The sequence below is a fragment of the Corvus kubaryi genome, unplaced genomic scaffold (assembly GCF_017639235.1).
Source record: "Corvus kubaryi isolate FWS band 111438036 unplaced genomic scaffold, C.kubaryi_AGA036_p1.0 37382, whole genome shotgun sequence".
Taxonomy (NCBI): domain Eukaryota; kingdom Metazoa; phylum Chordata; class Aves; order Passeriformes; family Corvidae; genus Corvus; species Corvus kubaryi.
Window position 1 is genome coordinate 6,872,032 of NW_024581124.1, and position 24,130 is coordinate 6,896,161.

The 24,130-nt window shown below is 43.0% G+C and overlaps 1 protein-coding gene across 2 annotated transcripts in view; it reads left to right on the forward strand.

Moving 5' to 3' along the window:
* The window catches only part of TMEM132B (transmembrane protein 132B), a 219,920-nt gene that overhangs the window by 161,284 nt on the left and 34,506 nt on the right, over window positions 1–24,130 (forward strand). For both annotated transcript variants that reach the window (XM_042034899.1, XM_042034900.1), the window contains exon 5: window positions 19,026–19,169. In XM_042034899.1, coding sequence (XP_041890833.1) covers window positions 19,026–19,169 — 144 coding nt within the window. The remainder of the gene's footprint in view (window positions 1–19,025; window positions 19,170–24,130) is intronic.

Here is a 24,130-nt window from a genome sequence, read left to right on the forward strand (position 1 = left end):
CTGCTGAGCTGAGGATACCTCTGTTCCATTAGGTTTGCTTCCTTTTGCGACAAATTTTCTGATGGGAGTTCAGTGCAGGCTGAGGGAGGCATCCCTTGACAGAGGATCAGGAGTGGTGGGAGCTCCTGCAGGGCAGGAATGAGGGCACAGTGACCCTCCTGATAGGGTGATGGCCAGAGGGACGAGCTGAGCTGAGCTGAGCTGAGCTGGCCTGAAGGGGCTCCAAGCAAGACCCAGACTCAGGAAAGAGTGTGCTGGAGGGAGCTGCAAAGCTTTTACTTTATCTGCCTTAAAACCCCTTCATGTTCCTTAGCAATTACCCAATAATTTGGCTCATCTGTAAGTTTTTCCAGCGTGCTCACTCTGCTTTTATTGCCAATTAATTTAGCATTCCAGTCTGGGTCCACAGCTGATTGGCCAGTAATTCAAACCAAAGCCCTCATCAAAAGGGCATCATTTGTAAAACAGGGAAAAACTCTGCAAGATACTGAAATCACTGTTAATTAAATCAGCACATGAATATAATGGACATACATGAACAAAATTATGTTTGTTTTTGAGCTGTTCTGCTAGCTGGAGGGGAAGCATTATTAGGAGTATTTGGTAGTCAGCCTGCATTTATAAGATGTACAGCAAGATAAGTCCTTTCTACATAAATTAACTTTGTATTGTGTGGAAATAGATATATAGATACATATTTTTATATACACACACTATATTTCTTATGTACATGCTGCAGAGAATGCTTTCCTTTTTAAAGGAAATTTGTGTTCTGCACAACTTGTGTTCAAAGCTGTCACTGACCTCAGTGTAGTTATTCTGATTTACATGGCCCCAGTATCAGTTGGGCTTAGGAATTATTTTTCATGTAATTTCTATTTTTTAAATTAAATTAAAACAGCAGCATAAAGATGGAGCAGAGCAGCGATCCAAGAGCTTTAGAAGTTGTAATGGAGCCTATCAGCAGCTATCACGTGCAAAGAAATTGCTTCCAAAGGTGCCTCAGCTTCACTGCACATGCTAAGCTGCAGCTTTATTAATACAACCAGGATGCTCCAGTGCAGTGCTCTGGGACAGCTTTGGAATATTCTGCATTGCTCAGTTCTGAAGTCTGTGAATTCGCAGTTTCCCGGCTCTGCCTCCTGTGGGGCTGGGAGGCCGAGCTGCATTTTGTGCTGGTTGGCACTTTTTTGTGAGCTCTTTCAAGATCCATCAGAGGCAGAAGAGAGCACTCACTCATGGGGAGTGGGAGAGAGGCACCAGCACTGCTGAGGGCAGGGAGAGCAGGCACTGCAAATTCCAGGTGTTCCGGAGGGAATAAATGCTGTGGCTGGAGGGGAAGAAATGGATCCAGAGAGTTTCAAAGGGTGAAATGTTGGCATCACACAAATGTGGGAACAAGGACAGGGAGAAGCTAACAGAGTTTTGCATCATCTTTGGGACCTTGGAATTCTGGGCTGGTAAATGCACTGGAATGGCAACAACTCTCGTTATTCCAGCTGCTTTCCAGCTCTTCTGGGAATATCACTGCCCAAAACGTCAGTGCCATGAGAGCAGTGCTGGTGAGGCTGCTGTGCTGATGCTTGGGAGAACCCAAACCTGCTCTCCTCCATTCCTGCCCTCCTCAGTTCCTGTTCTCCTCAATTCCTGCTCTCCTCCATTCCTGCCCTCCTCAGTTCCTTGCCCTGACTTTCACACTGATCCCAGCCAGTGTTTGCTGTTGCTGCTTGTGCTGTCTCCCTGTAAGGATGTTGAAAAGAGTGTAAGGAAAAAGGCAGAAAATATAATCCCAAAATCAAACTTCATTCATCCTCATTCCTTCACAAATCCTTCCTCTTTCTCCTCCTCTTGTTTCCTTGTGGTCAGGAGCAAGATAATTCCTGTAGCGTTGCCTTGGCCCTGCGAAAGAGGAGGAGCCACAAGAATTAAGTTTGATAGAAAGAAAATGTGGGGCTATTTGGGCCCTGCAGCATCCTGGAGTGCCAGGCATGGGTTAACAACCTTGATGCACTTCATATTGCTGGAGATTTAAGTGGCAAACAGAGCATTTGATCTCTGTATCTCATTAGTGTGTCATTTATTCCTAAGTGTATGGATGTCAAAATGCATTTGATCTGCTGCAGAGTTAAAGCCCCTCATTGTTTCAGGCTCCATTTTGAAGCTCACCTAATGAAGAGCAAATTTCAAAGGGAAAAACATGCTATTAAATTCCATGTCAGAATAGGCATCCGTAATGGTTGTTTAGTCTCCTGCCTCTAGATTGGCAGCTCAAATGCAACTCTGCCCATAGAGATCAGAAGAAATGCTTACACTGTAACATTATCTGGTTTCTAGGGCCCAGCAATTTCTGTTAAAAGCAGCCCTCCAGCCCTGTGAAGTGATGGCCCCGTGACAGTGAAGTCCTGCAAGTCATCTTTTCCCACTGTTCCCCCAGTTCAGCTGGTGCTTATTTTCCCCCCTTTGCTTGTGGGCTTTTAAACTCAAAGTAAAGATGTTGGACTTCCCACCTCATCTGTAGTTTAAAATTAAGTATTAGCTATTGCTCGTAAGTTGCGTAAGTTTTCTTAGTTATGTAACTTATACAGCAAAATGAGCATCAAACTGTTTGGGTTCTCTTTTTGTAAAAGCACTTTAGCACTGCTACTATTTCCATGATGATCTGCTTAAGCAAAAAGGAACGACAGTGCCAGTGGTCTCCATAGCTTCTATCCCATAATGCGAATTTCAATCCACAAGTAAGAATAGTTTGTTTTGTGGGAAAATGTTCAGGCTAAGAATTATTCACAGAAAATTACTCTGATAAATGAGTACATTTTCAAGTTTTCCATGGTCATGATCAATTCACAAAGAGGAAAAGGAATGCAAAATTAATCAAATAAATTATTCATTATATTCGCTCATCTATAGCTAACAGTGAATTGTCTAGACAGTAATTACTAATTTTTAACCTATGCATGTTCACATAACACTATTGTGTGAATAGGTTCAGTATATAGTGGCTTGAGATAATAGTAATGGATGTAAGTCAACTAGCAGGTGATTTTAATTGGGAAATTATATTGGATTTTTCTATTGAACTTCCATAAAACATTACATAAATATTGAATCTCCTCAATGTTTTTTCTCCAGTTGAAAATACAGGCACACAGAGTTCTGTGCTAGTTTGATCAGTGCATAAGCAAACATCTTTTTTTATTATTATTATTATTTTAATTCTGCTGTAAAACTCTCAAGAAAACCATTAAGTTCAGAATACAGCAACAATCTATATGGAGCGTGGTGCAGGAATATCTTCTGTTTCAGTGATGATTTTCCACTGGCAAGTTTGGATCCTTGAGGAGGACTGTGCTCGGTGGCAGTTTGCTGTAAGGTGCTCCCCAGGGTGCAGGGAGCAGACCTAAGTCCTCCCACTTCACCGCTCTGGCAAAAAAATCAACATTTTGGGGGAACTCCCTGCATTTCCTAGGCAATGCAGGACCTCTGCAGTGAGGGATCTCCTCTCCCCGCTGTCTGGGGAATGTGGCTGCTGGGATCTCCTGGGTGGAGCTGCTGGTCACTTCTGTGGGTGTGATAATGAAGAAAACAGGGATTTCTAGGCCCTTGACTTCTTTTTTTTTCCCCCCCAGAAATCTCTATTACTATTACAGTTAATTAGAAAAGAGTTAGATTGAAAATAAAGTCGAAAAGTCATAATTTCAGATGGATTTGTTATTGAAGCTTGTGCCCTGCAGACTAATTGCAAGCTGGGAGTTTTGTGGTTCTCAGCTGCTCTGAGTTGATCAGAAACTGTCATTTATCAAGCTCGTCCATCTCGCTTCGGGTAACTTGCCTGAAGAGGAAAATAGCAGGAAATCTACACAAACAATTGGAAATGGTGCAAAAACTAGGACACTGGGAAAGAATATTTGCATAAAGTGTTGGTTTTGTGTATGTCAGCTGCATCCTTTGGGATCTGGCTTCTGGAGAGGTGCATTAAAAACTACCCACGTACAGCTCCCATTAACCCTAATACAAGTTCTGATTCTGACTTCCTGTGTGCTTAATGTTATCTTAATGCAATTTGATTTGATGTTTAATTGCAGTAATTTAATTAATGGTTCTGTAAATAAAAAGGCTAAGTTGTGGCCTCCTACACGCACAGATACGCCCAGCAAGCAGCTCTAGGCTCCTGTGAGACTTGAATTTATGTGTCTTAGAGCAGAGTTTAACCCTAAGGATGTCTGATAAAATGCCCGAATCCCAAAATAACACTGTAATGGTGTTTGCATTGGAAATGTTACAGTATTAGTTCAAGCTTATGGGACAAGAGTGGCATTTAAAACCCCAACCCACAGATTTCTCCCTAATGCTTGTCACGGGATAGGTCACCTCACACACAGGAATTGCATGGAATTGCTTCCTTGTGTAATTGGATTACATTTAAAATAGTTTACATAGACACAGTTATTAATGAAACTGTCACTAATTGGATAATTTGCTATTAATATTGTTACAGAATCCTGTTGGCCCAGTGGGTTATTTGCAAGTCAGAGCTCATAGGTGTTTGTAACCCTGCTATTGATGTGCCTTTGACCTTCTCTAACACATGCTGCTCATGTCTGCTGCACACTTAAAATGTCTGTTAAATATTGATTGTTCTCCCGTAGAAACCATTTATAAATAGAAGCATGTAGTATAAATGTAACCTAAAATCATTAAGGCTACACGGTGTGCAAGTTAATAGTAGCAATGTTGAAAAATTAGGGAGTGCATGAATGAAGGGAATTGGGTTCATAAACTGTTTTCTTAGTACGGGATGGTGGAGTTCCCATTGAAGTCAGGGATTTCTCATAGCATCCAATGAAGGTTTTTCTCTGTGTAAAAATTCATTTACAAACAAGAGGTGACATAAAGCTCAATTCTTTTTCCAGAGTAGAGCTGTGTAAAGTACAGCTTCAAATACTTATGCAAAGGAGGAGGAACATCCTGTGTTCACATATGGAAAAGAGGTCCAGGTTCCCCAGTGAAATGCAGAGGTGTTCTGCTGATGTTAATGGAATTCTGCTGCATTCCCTATACCATAAATCACAGCCGGCTATTTCTAAATCAACCCCCAAACTGAACTGAATTCAGTATAAGCAGCATCCCATTTCAGCACAATTGCTGGCTGTTAAGCTCGGAGCTAAATCACATTTATGTCCCTTCAAATCCTTACCTGGTATAAGGAGATGTGAGTGAGACCCTTTGCCTGAGCTTGCGTTGCCCTGAGTTTGCACTGCCATGGGATTTAGTGTTACTGCAGATACCTCTGAGGTGCACTGTGCAAGTGGGTTTTATTTTGGACTTGGCACCTGACCCCTAAGGAGACACCAGATTCTGCTGTCATTAACAGGGCGTTTAGATAGGCGAGAGCCAGCTCTGGCTCCAAGTCTGATGTGCTCTGAAACCCTACAAAGCAGTGTGGGAATGACAAGTCCAACTTCCCAGGCAGTAACAGGAATCATCAGGCCTTTCATATGCTGAGGGAAAAGTCAGATAGATGGGAACAACAATAAACCGACAATGGTTCAAAGTGCTTTCTTTGAAAATATCTCTTGCTGTTTCCAGCTGCCTCCCTTCTTTGTCACATCTCCCTTCTCAGATAAACAGCTGAATCAGTCAGACAGAGACTTTGCAGTTCTCACTCAGCACTCGGTGTCTGTACCTGACCCCCCGCTCTGAAAAGCAGAACAATTAAGTGAATCCCAAAGAGGATTAAAATTGAGAATTAGAGGGTATAAATGTGATTTAGCATGGAGTGCTGAGCATGACAAATCATTTCTGAGCCTAGACCTTACTTGTTCTGAAATGAGTTTCATTTGGAAGCACAGAACTGGTTCAGCCGTGGTCCAGTGCCAAGTGTCAGGTGCAGCCTCTGCAGCTCAGCTCTGGCAAGGCTGGACAGGCTGCAGAACCTCTCCTGAAGCACAAAGTATCACCATTTTTGTCAGCTTCTTATTCCTGGGAGGCAATACAGGGACATGAATGTGCTAACCAAGCTCCCAGGTCATTTCCTTCTCTTTGAAGGAGCTTGACTGAAGGGGCTTGATTGTAGCACAAGGACACAGCAAGGTGGACTCAGGGTTCCGTGTTTATGTGGCTGCAGGAGACAGGAGATCTTGATGCAAAAACTTTCCAAAACACGTGGTCTAAGCGTACAATCAAAGGGAAGAGTTTCTTGAATGTTTTCCTGCTGTGAATGACTCTGTGAGAAGTTTGTCTGAGGCTTTCACTCCTACAGAAGCTGTCGAGTGTTTCATTGATAAATGAAGTTATTTCCCCCATCCAGAAGGAATATTAATAGCATGCACGTGTGTTTGCGTGTGTCTGTGTATTGAGTTGCCTTGGAAACAAGGAGAGAAAGCGCCATGAACCAGGACATGCTTTCCATTTAAGGAACACTTGTGCCATTGTAAAACCACATACAAAAATAATCAAATTCATTCATCCACTCCGTGAGGATCTTGCTGCACGGAGCAGCCTGAGAATGCAGATCCCATGTAAAGATGACTGAAAGCCACTTGACTTGAGCGTATTGTTGAGCAAATGAGTTGACATTGGTGAAGCTGCTAATAAGGTGGAAAAAAAGAAATGTATGCAAGTTGTACAGAACCTTGGCAATGCTCCAGGTGTACGTTAAAGTCACTAAGACACGAGACAGGCTTTGAGTGTTCACATTGCAAAACAAAGCGGACAATTTTACCTTATGTGTAAGAACAGCTGTTTCAGCATATTGCCCTCAAAGACAGTATGTTGAAACAGCTGTCCAAGTGTTTTGGAGGTTAATCTACTCAATTAATCATTGTGTATTTTTATTCAATGTATAATCATGTTTGTACTGTTCCTTGTGGGCACGTGAACAAAATATTGAATGTAAAGTTTTACTCATTGGTGAAACGCCTGTCAGAACACTTTGTGTGAAAAACTCTGTCTTCAGAGTGACACTGGCTCTTGGGGAGATAAACGGGGGTTTCCCTTGGAGCAGCTGGAAGTCACACACTGACCCCCTTCCCGTGGTGCTGCAGAGGTGAGGACAAGATGTGGTAAAACTAACACAGATGTGGTTGTTGCAATACTCAAACAATCTGCCCCGGAGAGAGGTGTGTTCTCAGGAGTGCTGTGCTCTGAAAATCATGCACACGCGAAAAGGCTACAGCTCCCACCTCAGCTGAATTCACTTTGCAGCATTTTATGAATGAAATCCCAGCACCTCGCACGTTTTCTGCATATTCACTGCCATGGAATTGTAGACAGCCACTGTCAGAAAAATCCTCTGGCAATCCATTTGACCAGAAATAAATAAGATATAAGCATAATTTCCAACCTTTCTAAATATCACTGCACATGTAAAAATAGCAAAATCTTTATATATCGTATCCCAAGCCACCTTTCATGTCAATGTTTTATCAGTCAAATGCAGGGTTTCTGGCTTTGTTTACCCCAAGAGACCACACAGAATAAGTGGGAAGAGCTATCACAAAAGTTGGTGAAATACAGACTACAGCAGCTACACACAGCTATGCTTAATAGAGTCTGAAGTCTTTTCCTTTGCCCTGATTTCCCCAGATTATAGGTTTATTCCCCTCTGGACTGAATTGCAGTGCATGCTGGAGTGAGGCTTTTTAGATTGAAACTCTGGTTTTGAGATTATTCTCCAAGAAAGAAGAAAAAAGAAGCCAATCCAAACCAGGAATGTTGCTGCAGAGGAGGAGCTGCTGCCAGCCCTGGCTGCCCCCTGAGATGCTCCTGCTCAGCTTTCTAGGCTGGGTCTGTCTCAGGCTGTTGCTTCTCAGCCTCATCAGTGACACAGCCCAACATTACCTGGCCAGGAACCATCATCTTCTCTTCTACTCCTGCCACAACTTGTCTTTAGGAAGAAGTACAGATGCAGTTTTATTCCAGGTTGTTGTCCATAATAGCTTTTGTCAGATTGCATTGGATCTGTGTACCAGGATTAATTGCAACACTGCCGGGAGAAAATCCCAAACTAAATGAACAACAACTTGCACAACTGCCTTCATTAATAAACAGGAAGAAAACCAGCACTGAAGTGCCACATTTGAAAGAGTGTAACTGGTGGGTAGGTAGCTGAATGTCAGTGTCATTTAACAAAAAAATTAAAAGCAAATAGAAAGGTGTGTTTGATATCCTTGCCCTGACTTCAGAAGCTTGGCCCTGGTTGATCACTTTGTATCATATTGGCCATGAAAACGAACTTGGAATAACACAAGAGAATGCAGAGGGAAATGTTGGATTACCTTGCTTTGCTTTTCGTTAGGGGGGCCTTCTGGCAGCAATTTTTGGGCCTGTGGAAAATTCTTGCATTGTAACAAAGGAACACAGATACACAGAAACATGATTTTTGTTTCAAGGTCCAGTTTATCCATTGTCAGATCATTCCTGTTGCCTGGGAAAATTGAAAATGCAGTAGTTCAAATGAGATACTTTAATCACCATGTTTAACTTGATTTAGATAAGCACCTCCCTTGTTGGAGGAACACTTTGGAAACAAGCTGTAAGAATGACTGCCCCACATCTGTGCCGAGTGTGTTTCAACACCGAGGGGGTGAGATGTCACCAGGAGGGGAGGACATGGCTAAATATTTCAAGGTGGGGGAAAAGAAGGAAAGAAGCCAAAGTGATAAGAAGTGGAAGGTGAGGAGAGCTTGCTCTCCTCTGCGTGGTAATTGTGCAGGGGTGCTTTCAACTGAAAGCACTTTGCTGCTGGAATTTTGCATCACGTTTATGGAGGCCTTTAAGTGCAGCACTTCTTCCACCTTTGTCAATTCTTTGCTAAAATCATGTGTCAGAATGCCAGAGAACCATGTGTTTTCTTCAGCTGTGTTTTCTGCAAAAAGCTGCTTCTGCTGTGTTCATCTGTCCATTTAGCAGGAGCAATGACTGCAGTGAGGGCACCCCAGCAGCTGCAGGAGGGAAAGGACACGGCCTCACACCTGGCCTTCCTCCCACCTTACAGCAGTAAACAATTTGAAATTGGTACTGCAGAAGAAGAAATAAATGTATTATCATTTGAAAACCTGCCAATTTTTAGAGAGAAAGTAAAGAATGAATGGTTAACACAGCCAATTTTAAGGAAGATAAATTTCCTTAATGGAGGCGAATAGCAAATATTCCTTCTATTTGAACAGTCCAGCAGGGCTGACCTGATTTCTCTCTGCAGCTCAGGGTGTGCATTTTTGTCTCACATTAGGTAAACAGCAGAAAATGGGAGAGGCTTTCCTTCCCTTAGTTCTTGTAGATGGGTCCTTCAACACAAATTGGGTAATTCTCTTTTTCCCCTCTTGCTGTACCTAGTTTGTCTTCCTGGAAAATCGGTGCTTTTCCCATTTCTCATAATGGAACGGCTTCTAAAGAAACAGACTGTGAGGTTTGCATTTCAATCATGTCTTAATGACTTCTAGAGGCTAATTATGAAGACAATACCTTGGAAGCAAAGATGGAAGTCTTTTTTCACTTTCTGTCCTTCAGTGTCTGTTGTTGGAAAACCAAGTCAGCCACTCTTTCACATAGTTTACAAACAGTTTAAAATGAAAAAATTTAAAACTACCTTGGAATCCCAGCCTGGTCTTGGTTTGGTGCTGAGGGCTAAGGACAAGGAACCAGTGTTAAAATCCTTTATCAAGGAAATGTGCTGTGATTTTCATATTTACTTGCCTTTATAGAATAGTAAGTGGAAGACCTTTGTCTGTTTACAGAATACTTCTATTGAAAACCAATAATACTGTCACTTTCTATTCCTGAGAAACATTAATGCTATCCCCCCTGCCCTACTTCAAACCACCTGTGAGATGACATTGGAAGCCCCCTCCAAGTGGAACATTTTGCAGTAGTTTCATATTAAGAGATATTCTGTGATTTCCCCCTTGAACTCATGCAGCTGCCACTGGCATTATAAACTCATATGCCATTATCATTTTCCACTTAAAAAGGGTGGCAAGTCATGCTGTATTTCTTCCTTTCCTTTCATCTGTTCCTGCTTGCTGCATTTGGAGCCCTCTGTATTTCCTTGCAGCCACTGATACTTATTTTTCTGCACAGCTGAATTTCAGCGAACCAGCCAATAAAAGCAGCATTTGAGGAGCTGCACGCTTAGCATTTGCTTGTTATGCAAAAAGGCCACTTAGTAGGAAAGATGTGGAAATTGGTATTTAAAGTGGTCAGAACCAGGAGCCTGAAGACAGCAAGTTTGAGTGTAAGCATGGAAAAGGCATGGACCTGGGACCGGGGAATATGGAATCGTTTCCCTGATCTGTCACTGGCCTGTGGGATTTCTTCTGCCTCAGCTGTTTTAGATGTGTAATGAAAATCCCTGTCCTGTTGTCTTTGGCAGAGCTGAGAACAGGTTTTGAAGTATTGTGGAAAGACTAGATACTGGAAGCACTGGTTTAAATAAATCATTCTATATCTAATTCTTAGAACAGATGAAAGAGAGATGGGAAAAGACGAAAAATTAAATAGATTGATGCTGATTTCACAGCACTTTCACATTTGTGTGAATACTTGGCCTTTATTATAGTTACTACCTCCAGTCAACCTTTGGGGTTCTTTTATTATCTTCTCACAGATTCTTAACACATTCTTTCATTTGAGGAACTGTGTTTCCTAAAAGCTGATGGGCTCTGGAAAAATATTGATATTCTGACAGCAGTAGCTCAGCTTTTGAAACACAGATGATATTGTCCTAGTCTGCAGGAAATAAATACACTGCACAAGAGTTCACTGAGAAATTCAATCATGGAAACAAAACGGGGATTTTGTTCTGAACTTGAATAAAAAAGAGGTTGTTCTTTGTGAAAGTTGAGAAGGAAAAGAAATAATCAGACATAGGGGCATGTCAGAACAAGGTGGAGCGTCACACAAGGTGAGCAGACAGACAAATTAAAGTGAAGAACAAAACTCAAGCCGAGAAGAGGCAGAGGAAGGAAGTAAAAATACTCCAGTAGTTCTTAGATTAGTCAGAAAATTCTCAAAAACTCACCTCAAATAAATCAATGTTCTGATTTGAAAAAAAACCCCATTTTTAAATTTCAGGGTTCTTTCCAAAGAAAATATTCTCAAAGTTGTCTTCTTTATACTTTTCGGTTTTGTCAAGAAGCTAATTTGTTTTGTCCCAGCCAAGAGTGTTCCCAGGCAGTGCCAAACACAGACAGGTGAGATCTTCTCTAGTGCTTGTTTAAGTAGAAGCTCAGTGTTGAAGACTTGAAAGGCAGCACTTCATTGGAGTGGAGAGCAGTGCAAGGATGAGCAATGTGCAGTGGACGGGTGCTCCCAAAATCAGTGAGAGAAGCGGCAGGAAGCTCTGAGCATGGAAGGACAGAAAAGGCTGATGCTGGACTGGCTCCAGATGTGTTCTTTTTATCTTCCCTGCATCCCATAGAGCAGTAGGAAGCTTTATTAAGGGAAGCAGGCAAAAGGTGCATCATCTGTGAGTCTGTGTCACTGCGTGGATTGCGCAGGGGTGAAAAAAACTGTTGGGAGTTGGGAGCACTTTTAATTCCCAGGAGTAAAGGAACCAACAGTTGTGTGTAGGTACTGACTGTTTATAGTTTTGAAAGCAGGGAGGGATAGAGATTCTCTCCCCTAATTCTTGACATAGAGTATAAAGAGACATCTGAGCCCTTTAATAGGTGATGGAGAGAGTTAAATCAAAGTGTCTCTGGTGCTGTCCCAGGCCGTGGAGTGGCAGGGAATGAATCACTCAGTGCAGGCACTCTGGGGAAGAGGAGCCTGAGTGAGGAGAGGAAAAGAGAGCACCCAGTGGAACCCGGCTGTGGAGAGCCAGTCCTGCAGGGGGGAGCGTGCCCTGCACATCTGAGAGAAGTCCACTGCAAGCCTGTGAAATTACTTAAACGGGTGAAATAAGTAAGTACAGCAGCCTGGTCCTGACAGATAAGACAGCCCCTCTTCAAGAACAAAAAATAGTAATTCTTTGGGCAAGGCACAAGTCTTTCCTGCCAGATCCATGTTCTTCAGAAAATGAAATCCTCCTGTTGCAGGAGAATGAATGTAAGCATCTCACAGAGCTCTGTTCCAGTTTAAACTCCATCATGCACTTCTCATATTAACTATATATATTATCTATATATTATATATAGTTAATATACATCCTGCTCTGGCCAGCACTTACACCAGTGTTTGAGCTGTGCTGAGGGGGAAGACATAAGATCCATAAATTCTTCTGACCCCCCTGTCTAGTGAATGCTGGACACCTGTCTGCTATCAGGAAATCTCAGAGGATTTTGCATAATGTTATGGTTGGTTTCCCATGGATCTTGTTCTGCTCATAAACAGGTTTTCCTAAGCCACAGCCACTGTGAATGGCTGAACAGAGCAAGTCACCGTGTCCAGGGCAGGGGGAGAACCCCCACTCCCTCCGTGCTGATGCTCCTGCAGCATGTTGGGATGTAGTGTAGACATGCTGTAATTAATTTGTGCATCCTTCTATAGCATTAAACAGCTGTTATTACAGAAGGACATGGATTTCTGCCCAGGTAGTGCTCGTGGAAGAAGATGAGCACACAGATTGCGGCGCTAAACTCACGTGATCCCCAACCTTATGTTCCAGTGTCTGTAGTTTTGCACTTGTGAAGCTGCAGCCTTTTCAAGCCACTGAGTTGCCAGCTCTCCCATTGCACCAGTGGCATAGAATTCCCTCTAGAAAACCCTCCCTCCAACCCACTCTGAAAGAAATTGTCAAGACTAGGAAAAGAGTTAGAGAAGTGCCTGAAGGAAACTTTTCAAAATGGCCATCCCAGATGTCGTTAAATATTATTGAGTCTGTGGGACAAACATACAGAGCCAGAAAATTGTATCTTTGACTACTGATGGTACTCAAGTGGATCTGATAATTATGTTCCATGGCAAGGCATGGCCTCCTTAGACTTCTGTCCAGAAAACAATGCCTTTGAGGAATGTTCAGATTAATTATTTCATGGCCATTTGAAACAATCATTAGTGTATCAGTTTGGATACTCACTGCTCTTGAGCAGAGGACTCTGCCCGATTTGTGTCCACTTGCAGGGGGATATTGTTTGATTTCAGTTGGAGGGGAGCCACAATTTTACTAAGTCAAAACATGATTATGTTTTTGTGGAACAGAAACAGAAAAAACAATATCTTTAAATGAACTGAGAAACTCTAAATATGCTTTAAAATGGTTCCCAATCACCCGCTGTTGAGAAGGACTGGCTTGAGTGTGTCAGGAGAATGTTCAGATCCTGCACAGATTTCTGAATACAGCACAAATTCCAGTGTGAATGACTGGCAGAGTTTACCAGACCTTTAGGCTGACTTTAGGCCCTGTGTTTCTTGGCTAAAAGGTCCTGAAGCATGAGTCAGGAGCTCTTGCTGTCTGTCCTCTGTGCAGACAACTAAAATCAGGTACACAATAGTTGCTCCCCAGCTCCTCCAACCTCAGGAGAGCGATGGTGTCACAAAGCAGGTTTGGACATGATGTACTGAAGAGAAGTAACACGAGCCCAGGCTCAGGAAAGGACGTTTGCTCGTGCAGAAGGCACAGTGGAGACTGCCTGACAGGTTGCAATTACTTCTGCCAAGTGCACCAGGCTGTGTTCTGAACCTTTGCTTAATGGGGGCAGATCTGTTCTGAGTTATGAAAAAAACCCCAAAACTGCCTCAGGTCACAGAATTGACAGTCTCTGTGCGTCTAATCAGGTTTCACCTTCAGCAGCAGGTTTTGCTTATTCATCCAACATAAACCTCAAAATGAGCTGAATATCCGTCATAAAAAAAACATGAAATGGAGTAAATCTCAGTTTTGGTCTCCATGAACTCCCAGACAGAATTACCACTCCTGCTGGCTGCGTGTGCCAGGTACACTCTGCTAAGATCAGAGCTTCCTTCAGTGTCTCTGTGGCAAAAAGACAAGTTCTGAAATGAGACTCTGGAATTTCTGGACTGTGCTTTTTTGTGCTAAAGCAAATTGTTTTTTGCAGCACCGATACACATCTAGAATAATATTCAGTTAGGCTAATGGCTGCTGCTTACATTGTTCGTGAGAAGCAGTGATTAGGAACCTGTGTATGGCTCAGTCTGCGCTAATTCCTCCTGCAGAACACATGCACCTGCCTGCCCTTCCTTGGGGATCCCCATCTGAAATAAAAGAAAAGCCTTTGTGCAGGTAAACAAAGGAAAGGAGGATGACCTTTACCTTGGACACGAGAGGCTGCAGTGTTTGTGATTGTCCATCTGTCAGAACTGATCCCTCCTAGCAGTGATACGCTGGATGAGAGGCTGGGATGAGGAGACAGGCAGAGACGGGAATGTTGGAGGCGAGGGGGAATGACCTGCTAGCAGCACACGTGCTGGGCAGGGCAGGGGGAAAGAGGTGATTCCACAAGTGGCTCCACTGAAATGATGCTTGCAGAGTAAGGAAGTAGCTGAAGTTCAGCCCTTTATTAGGAGGGAGGAAGGAGAGGAAATGAGGAAGGAAAAAAGGTCAAAGAAGGTCGTCTCTTTGCAAGATTCTTTATGTTTTCTCATGTTTCATAAACACATAATCCCAGCTGTCTGTGCTCGCCTTTGGGTGACAGAATGGTGTATCTTACCTGATATAATGGTGGGAAATAGAGATCGTTTTCTCACACCCAGCCTTCATTAATATGTATTGGAAACCCAAAATGGTATTCAGCCACGAGGGGGGAAAAGTACAGAACTGCTGTGGGTTATAATAATTTCAGCAAAGCATCTAATTTATATATTAAGCTTGCTTAATGGATTTATATTGCCTTGCTCTTTGATCTGAAGCAAAAGGTGGTGAATAATTTATCAAATAAAGAACCTCCCTTAGTCCAGCCCACACGTCACAATCTGCCCTGTAATTTACAATTTTTAAGAGATGCCATTTCCAGGCAGAAGAACTGGTTCCTAAAAGACTCCTTCTAATATTACAAATGTATTTTCGTGAGCTACACTCTGGGGAAAGAAATAATAATGAAGGAATGCAATTCTACAGACAAATGTTCCAGCTCTCTGCCTTCCTCACTAAAGACAGTCATTTCAGCTAAATGCCAAAAGGCATTTAACTGTAGCATTTGTCAGTGGAATAGGGCTGGCTTTAGGTTTCCCTCCTGATTTACAATTGAGTGTTTATTGGGTTTAGTGTACTGTAGCATGTTTTGTTAACCTCTAGAAAAACACAGGCAGCTCGTGCATTAATCACAGGGATGATATCTGTCACGGGAACCTGGGCTGGTGTGGGACTGCAGTGCCTGCCAGGCTTTGTGGGAAGGATGCTGGCTGCTCCCACAGGGGCAGCAATCAGGCACTGGGGTCTGGGTAACCTGGGCCCAGCTCCTGGCTCCTGAGGTGCTTTCTTGTGAGATGTATCATCTATGTCTCCATGTCTTTATTTTTCAACAACAGAGGGCGAAGAAGCTGCATGGTGTCAGCTCAAGGGAGCTGGGTGAGCTGCCATAGAGTCACCACCTGCCTAAGGAGCATTTAGGTCACTGTGGTGTTGTTTAAAGCATAATTATTGGGAACTCTGTGCCTGGAGTTCCTCAGTTGATTTGTGCCTTCCCATTGGAGTCACTCCTCAGTAATCCCAGCTTCAGGCTACATCCATGGGTAACAGCAGTGTTTGCAGTCAAAGCTCTCTCATGACTCCTGACACCTCTCCCATTCACGTTGCCTCCCCATTTGTCCAAACCCACCAGTTGTCAAACATTTACTACGGCTGTGTGCAGCGTTTATTCATATTTAAATAAAGCCATTATCCTGGCCTTGAGTTTCAGTAGTTTTCAGCTCTTCCTCTTGAGTATTTCTCTCAGTAGTGCCATCTAATCAGCTTTAGGTTTTAATTAAACAGCTGTCATTTGCTTCCTAGTTCTGTTGCGACCTGATGTTGTATTAAATTTTAATTTAGCCTGGGCTGCATAAGAAGTAGATTCCTTCAGACAACAAAGAAATGCTATTAGCAGGTTACAGTTGTAATTAAGAAGAGCTCTGCTGAAGTGCTAATGCATTCAGGTACAGAGAGAGCTGGAGATAAACACACACATTATTATTTTTCAGGGATGGGGCCTGTGATACAAATGTGTAGCTCCCACCCCGGCTGCTGAGCTGAGGGTTTTGGTCAAAGTCTGACAGCTGAAACCCTCAACAAAAGAGATGGGAAAGGATTTCCAGCTTTTCACCTGGGCCCTTGCAGTGCCCACAGTGAGAGGATTGTGCTGGTGGTCCTGGGTCTGATGTTTCACTGTGCCACGTGGGAGGACCTACCCATGTAAATCAACACAATGACCCCTCTCTACATTTCAGGTGCTGTTAGTAATCACCAGCACAGGTATCTAAAGTTTAGTAGCTCTTTTTCTGCAGTAAACCCTACCGTGGAAATGTAAACCAAGCTTTACAGAATTTACATGAAATGTTATGACTTGCTGAAGAAGCACTAAAAAGTCTGTTTATAAATCTACTGGACAGTCAATTAGTTCATATTTCTTCCTCAGAGGAAATATATTTTTGCAGTCTATAAATAGCCAGCTCTTAAAAAGGCCTTTACACAGCCTATTATATTTGTGTAACACTCAGTCCAGGCATCAGGCATCTGAAATATTGACTTCTCTGGTGGAATTGCAGGGTTTGTGAGGCTGCACCAGCTAATTAGCACGGTGGGTACCTGTATGTGCTGGGAAGCAGAGAAAGTTCAGGACAGTTGCGGTGCTTGTGCTTGTCTCATGCTATCTTCACTGGGAGTTTATGAAAGGAATGCAAATGCTTTTATAAACTTTGCATTGTCCTTCAGTGCATCAAAGTCTGGCTGCAGCTTTGGCAGCTAAACAGCACTTAAGGGAGGCTGGAGGTTTGTTTGTGCTTTGCCACACACGACGGTCAACACCCGGGTGAGAGAACAAACAGCACAAAAAACTAACGAGAAATAGATCAGGCCTGTTGAGTAGCTGGTTCCAAGTCCACCAAAGTCCAAAGAATCCTTTAATCCATGACTCGGTAGAGCTTTGGATCACTTGTGATTGCACACAAGTGCTGCCTGCCTGACCTGGAGGAGTTCACAGCTGTGCTAACAGAGAGTTTGGAAGTGGAATTTGTTGTGTTTTCATTGTTTGTGACCTTGGCCAAAACAGATTTTCCCCAAATGCACTGAAGGAGACCTGTTGTTGGTGAATGTTGGAGAACTGCTCCTTGAGAGCCTTTTGACACAGGACCACCAGGTCTTCATCAAACATCTGATATTTGATGGCTTAGTATATATGGGATATTTACAGTGGTGAAATCTAACTACCTCTTCTCTGACTTGTGGATGAATTAGCTTCAGTTTCTCTTTGTCTGTCTTATAAAACCTTTTTCCACCTGAGGTGTACCTAAGTGCTTTCTTTCACCTGGCAGTACATTTTTTTTCTCAGCCTTGTTCAAATCTCAGTCTTTCTAAAGGATTTCTGGTTGTTTTTTCACACTTCCACTTCTGTCACATACTTCTCTCTTTGCCAGTGTCCCTCTCTTGTGGCTGGCAGCTGGTAATAAATGAGCCCATTCAGCAGAAACAAAAACTAGACAGTCATTTACTGTGTAAAACATCTGGTTTGTGCCTCGCAGAGAACAGAACAAAGCCTGTACTTATTTCCTGAGGTGTTATTTGGAAAGGCATCTCTGCTCAGGATGACTCTTAAATCACATTGAAGTCTGAGTGTGAAGTTGAGCACGTCCTCTTAGTGCTGTTCTGACCAGAAATGGACTCGAGTGTGCGCTCGATGCTTTTCTGGGCTGTGGCTGCCCATAAACATCTCGTGGGCTCTCAGAGGTAGCTGCACTGCTGTTATTAGTGCTCCAGCTCATTTAATTCAGGCCGCTTTTTGCAGAAGGTTCTGAATATTGATTAATAATACATCTTAGTTGCAAGTATTTATTGGTCTTCTCCAGCTGTCCTTAGCTTGTGGTCAATGCCCATTACTCTCTATCAATCTAGCCAGCAGCCAGAGCAAATGATAGTGAATATATCTCCCTATACAAGCTGCCATCAAATTTTTCACTAAAATCCATTTCTTCTTCCACCAATTCTAATAATGGAATTTAAAGTTAGATTAGTTCGAAGCAACTTTTTTATTCTCCCCCCAACCCCCCCCCCCCAACTGGCAAGCAATTAGTTTTATGGAAGTTGAAAAATGAAGAGGGGATTGATTCAGAGCAGTATTTCCTATCACAGGCTTTTTGAGATGGCCAGAATGAATTCCTGTGAAATCCCAGATCATTCCTTGCCCCACTTGTGTGTCAACTTTTGGGCTGGCAGTCAGCACTGCTTCTGCAAAAGCTGTTCCCCTCCAGTCTCTACCTGCTTATGCCAGGCAGGGGCCTCTGTAGCAACTCATTTGGAGTAATTAGTCAAACTGCAGCCATTTGAGACACAGAGGAAGGCTGTGTTAATGGAGTCATTAGAGTGCCAGCACTGTGAATTCATCAGGATTACAGATAAATGTGGTTAAGCATCTCTAGGTGGGATTTTGATGGGGAAAGACTAAAAAAGTTGTAGATGGATGCATAGTTTTTCTCATAATGTATTTATGGAAATAAATGGTCAACTCACAGCTCTGTTAGCTGGAGCAGTGGAGCAGTAAGGAAGAAATGCTGTTGTTGTAATGGTGGATAATCAGCTCCCAAATCACTGGCACGAACTGGGGCAAAGGAGTGGGAGGAGTTGCTGATGCCCTGGAGAGCCTACTGAGCAGTGCTGAGCTGCAGGCGGCCCTTAGTGCCTCATGGCCTTACAGACTGCATTGCCCTCAGCCAAACCTGTAAACGGGCTCAAAAAGAGTAAATCCACGTTTGTCAAAACGAGGACTTGTTGGTCCAGATGCAACTTTTGGCTTAGAAAGTTGCTAAAACATTGCAGGGAGTTTGAAGGGTGTGTGCGAGGGAGGGTCCCATCCTCGCACCTGTCACTGTCATGATCCCTGTGGCATTCCTGTGGTGTTGTGCTCCTCTAACACCCATCCTGTGTTTGTGTGTGCACACAGGACACAGAGATCCTCAACACGGCCATCCTCACGGGCAGAATGGTGTCTGTGCCAGTCAAGGTCGTTGCCGTGCAGGAGGACGGATCCGTGGTCGACGTCTCGGACTCCACCGAGTGCAGATCTGCTGACGAAGACGTCGTAAAGGTGAGGCACCCACCTGAGCTGGAGAATGGGGTTTATACCCTTTTCCCCTCCAGCACCCCCATACTGGGATTTTCCATCAGCCAGCTGTTTCCCAGTGCTGGATGTTGCTGTGGTGGAGGGTGGCACTGACGGTGTGGTGAGGAGGGAGGTCCCAGAGGTCCTGCAGGGTCAGCACGGTCCCGTGGCTGATCCAGAGCTGTTTGTGCTGCTCTGTCCCAGGGGCAGAAAGGGCCAGGGGGACTGGGAGAGCTGCCCAGGTGTTCCTCTGCTGGCCAGTGCTGATGAGAGGAAGGTGAGCTCCTTCCAGAGGGGTCTGTGTTCTCCTGTGGCTGTTCCGTGTCCATCGTTTCACAGCAATAATGCAGAATAACTGAACAGAGGGCAGGGAGGTTCCTTCATGCTCTGGCTGCATCACCAGTCAAGAGTTTCTTAGAACTAAAGATTCGGAACTGTACCAACATCTGGAGGAGCGTGGCAGGAATGGAAAATAACAACAATATTGCAAAAAGTCTTAAAGTGAGAGCTGGGAGCTTTTAAACAATGCTGTGCTGGTTTTTTAGTGGTTTGTTTTTAGTGTTGCTTTTTTTTTTAAATGTTATGTTCAACTGGTTCTGTCTCCCTGACACTGTGATGAAAATTGTGTTAATGTGACTTTATCAAGACTCTGCCTGCCTGACTTCTGACACCATTGCATGGCTTTCAGCTTTTAGCTCATTATTATTATTTTTAGGCATAAAAGAGATGCTTTTGAATATCTTTAATGGATTAATTTGTTTTATTATGTGGTTTGGGTGTGTTCTTGTTTTAAGTGAACTTAAAAATTGACCACAGAGAATTTGGTATGGGATGGGGGTTTTTTTTGGTATTATTTATGGGTTCCATATTTTCCTTTATGTATCCATAGGGAAAGAAAAAAATCCCATTTTCTTTTTCTGGAAACCAAATTTCTTTGAAGGTCCTTCCCAGAGTAACATGGATTAATATCTTTGTTTATGACTACATTAATTGTCAAAGGAAAAGACTGCCTTGATAAATGTTGCTATTCTTTATTTTTTCTCTGTGCAGCATGCAGCTGTTATCTGGTTAGTGACTATTATTTATCTGTTGATAAATATGAACAATGAATTGTTCATATATAAACTCAAGCACCAAGTTGTACATCATAAATGTATTGCTGAGCCCGTCTTCTTTCTGTGCTTCAGAAAACCGGATCCAGATCTCAAAGATGCTGTATGGGGACTTTTATTTCTATTAATTGAGTTTCTGGTGTTTCTAGGACTTGCTGTAGTTTGAGAATACTGGACTGAACCAGATAGGATTTGCACTGTAATTTTTATTTATTTATTTTTGGTAGTGACTTGATACAAATCAGGTCTTCATTTGCCTGCTTTATGAAATTATTTGGGTCTCAAATCACTGACAGAGGCAATGCCTCTGGGACCCTCTCCCAAACCTGGTACCTGTCTCTCTCATATTTTGACACAAGGAGAAAACCCGAGAAGTCTGAATGCGGTCTTTGTTGATATTGCCTCATCCTGGTGATATAAACCAGGAGTAATGTTATTTCTGTGAAAACTGCAGCACACTTGCATGATTTCAGTCACAAATTACTGAGAGGGGCTCTCAGACCGAATGCTGTTCAGGCATAATTTTTTAACTGCAAATATATGTATTGGTTGCAAGATTGAATCCATTACAATTAATTAGCTGAGTTAAAATTTAGTACAGGGTTTATGTGCCTATATTTTTTCAGAAAAATGCATATTCCCTTTACAAGCCCCTTTGGTAAAGTCAATATTGACTTTGCTTCTGAATTTCTGTTGCCTTTTCCATGTAGGTTGTACTGTTAAACCCTCTAATGAGAGTTGTCAGGCATTTTGGATCTAATTGCCTTATCTTAAGCTTCTTTTCACTGTTAATTCTGCCTTTATTGTTTCTTTGTAATTGGTGACATATTCATATTCTTTTGGGCAGAGTAGAGTGTTGCATTCTTAACCTTTTATTTCCGTTTAACAGCTAATGATTTAATAGCCAATTAATGAGACAATTCTTTGATCACTGCTCTAACATCATTATTTTCAATTAAGACACAACGAAGTGAAGCTAGATTAAATAAAAACAGGCTTCCACCCAGGCTCTTATGTATTTATACAAAATGTGTTTCTCTGGGCAGGTGCCTCGGTACCACCTGACACTGCTCAGACATGGGCAGAGAGATAAGGGATGAACAAGTGATTGATTTGTATGCCAGAGATGTGAATCTTCCCTATTCTCACCATCTACCCCCTAACAGCTTAATGGCTTCCCAACGAGAGAATATTTCAGTCCCTTTTTCCAAAGCCTCCCTAATTAGCGCTAAATATAATTAAACACACCCAGAGTTTTTCTGACCTTGAATTTTTCGACCTTAGCATGATATGATCCTCAAAGGAGTCTGCCAGCTGAGCTTGCTTTAGTTCATCCCAATCCCTGGTTCCTACAACCGGACCTAAGCCCTAATACTGACCAACCCTTCCACTGGAACTGGCTGCCCTCTAAAATATTTTGATGGAAACATTCCTGTATGTCAATGAAAGTCATATGCTTATTCCATTATTTAAAAGGAACATTTAATGCTGTTGGCATTTGAGGGAAAAGATTGGCTTTATGATTAAGACACTGAAATGCTTCTCAGCATTCATTTCCATATCTCTTGCTGATTTCCTGTGTGACTGTGGGTAAATCACTCATTCCCCTTGGAATCTCGCTTCCTTATCTGCTAACAAGGCAGAGAAATACAGCCTTCTCCCCTCCTCCACCTGCATTATGTGGTTTCTAAATCTTCTATGGACTCTGAGTGGACAAAATCCTCATCTTCACTAGCACCTCATCGACTTCAGTGGTCTTTTGCCACAGACTTACTCTCTTGGAGGACTTCTCTCCCAGGGTCCTGCTTTTCCTGCAAAACCTGAATAAATACAACGGGCTGTGAAGCTGAAAAGAAAGAAATGGCGGAGACTTGGCAGAAGTTGATTACAGGAGGTTTATCGCAGAAGGAAATGTACCCTGAGGGGCTTTGGCATGGTCAGCCTGCAGTTAGAAGCTCCAGGCAAGGTTCATGCCCTCCTTTGTAAAAGTGCCTTTAAAAGCCTGAACCGCAGTAATTCCACATGAAGGAAAACGCTGAAAACTCTGTAGTTTCATGGTAGTTGTAAACATTGTCATCAGCATCAAGTGAAGAAATTCTAATGAGGACAGCTTCTTAGTGCAAATGTTTATCTCGGTGGTGTTCAAATGAAAGCGAGACAGCTGCCAATTAACTCATCCTTAGATTATTCATATTTCCATGTCCTTCACAAGTTACACAGAAAGTGACTGATTGTTCCAAAATCTCTGCAGTCACTCAATGCCTCACACCATCGACTAATTTAGCCTAATTTTTGGGGGTTTTTGTAGGAGAAAAGGCCTTCAGTAGAACAGCAGAGAGTCAGGGGCCTCCCCCTGCCCATTTCTGCCCCCATGAGTGGCAATAGGAACAGGCTCCCCGTGCCCAGCAGAGGCACACGCTGAGAACAATGGTGTTCGATAGTACCCCATGAACTCCATCTGTGCCAGAATGTGCCTTCCTCGTTATCTTGCTACAGGAAAGCTCTTCAATGAATTATTTTTCACCTTTTCATAATTTCCTGTCTAATTGTAATGAAAGTAAAACTCAAACCATTCCTGCCCTCTACTTTCCGAACACAAACCTTATCTTGAACCCTCCATAATTAATGGTAAAACAATAGAAGACCTAATTTTCCTGGCAGCAGCCAGCCAGGCTTTATCTAATGTGCAGAAAAAACAGTGTAACAAAGGCATGAAGGGTAATAGCTGAAATAGATTGAATCTGAGAAGAGTTTTTCCCTATTCCAGACAAAGCAGATGAGTGACTGAGGACCTTATCCAACAGCCCTGGGCACAGAGATCTCCAACCTCAGCACAATAACTGCTACAAGGATCCACGGGGGAAAAACAAACAGGGAAACGGAAGGATACTGAGCTTCTCCAATTTAGATGATACTGAATTTTTGGGAACAATTCCTTGCTGCAGACTCACAGCACATTCTTAGGACAATTTACACAAAGGAGCGCCTGCCTGGAGTTGCTAAATACAACTATTTATGCAGCAGCTCTGAAAACAAAGCCAGAGCTTGTAATTTGCAAGTTCTGCAGCTGCTTTGCTATTAAAGTATGTGCTCAAGAATGTAATGGACTTGTACATAAAGTAGAGCTAATCTTGTTCCTCCATCTATCATATTTTTGAGTACCTATCACTGCATTACCTAAGAGCTTTATTTTGTGGTCACTCGTGCAGAAATTACCTTCCTCCAGGAGGCCAAACTCTTTCTGGAAGCAGTGAAAATCCTCTCTGCTTGTTTATATGATGGATTTACTTTGGTGCCACTTGGCTTGTTGCACAATTAATTTTGAACTAGATCTTATTTCCTAAGTGATCATTTTCTTCAGAGAAATGGTTCAGGATTGGCAGCCCTGGAGACGTGACGGCCCCGGAGCAGGGACCAGGCTGGGGCTGTGTCACTAAAAAGCTTTTGAAGTGTGAGTGTTTAATTTGGTGAGTCCTTCTACCCGTCCATCCTGTCCTTTTAATCTCACCTGATTAGTGCCAGTGAGTCAGTGCCACCAGCTCCATGAGACCAGCTGTGAGCAGCCCCAGGTCACTGCCAGCTCCGTGCCCATCTGTCCCCGGGAGCTGGCAGGGAACGGGCTCTGCAGTGCAGGGCTCAGCCCCTGAAATAATGACTCCCCTGGTGCCTGGCAGGGGCAGGAGGTTTATGGCAGTGAAACATTCCTCAGCTGAGCAGGAGGATTACTTGGAAGGAGAGGAGTTTTTTTGGGACTGAGGACTTGTGGTTTACCTCTGTGCTTTACTCCAGACCTGCCCTGAGCTGCTGTCTGTGTCTCAGTAGTGCCATGGCGAT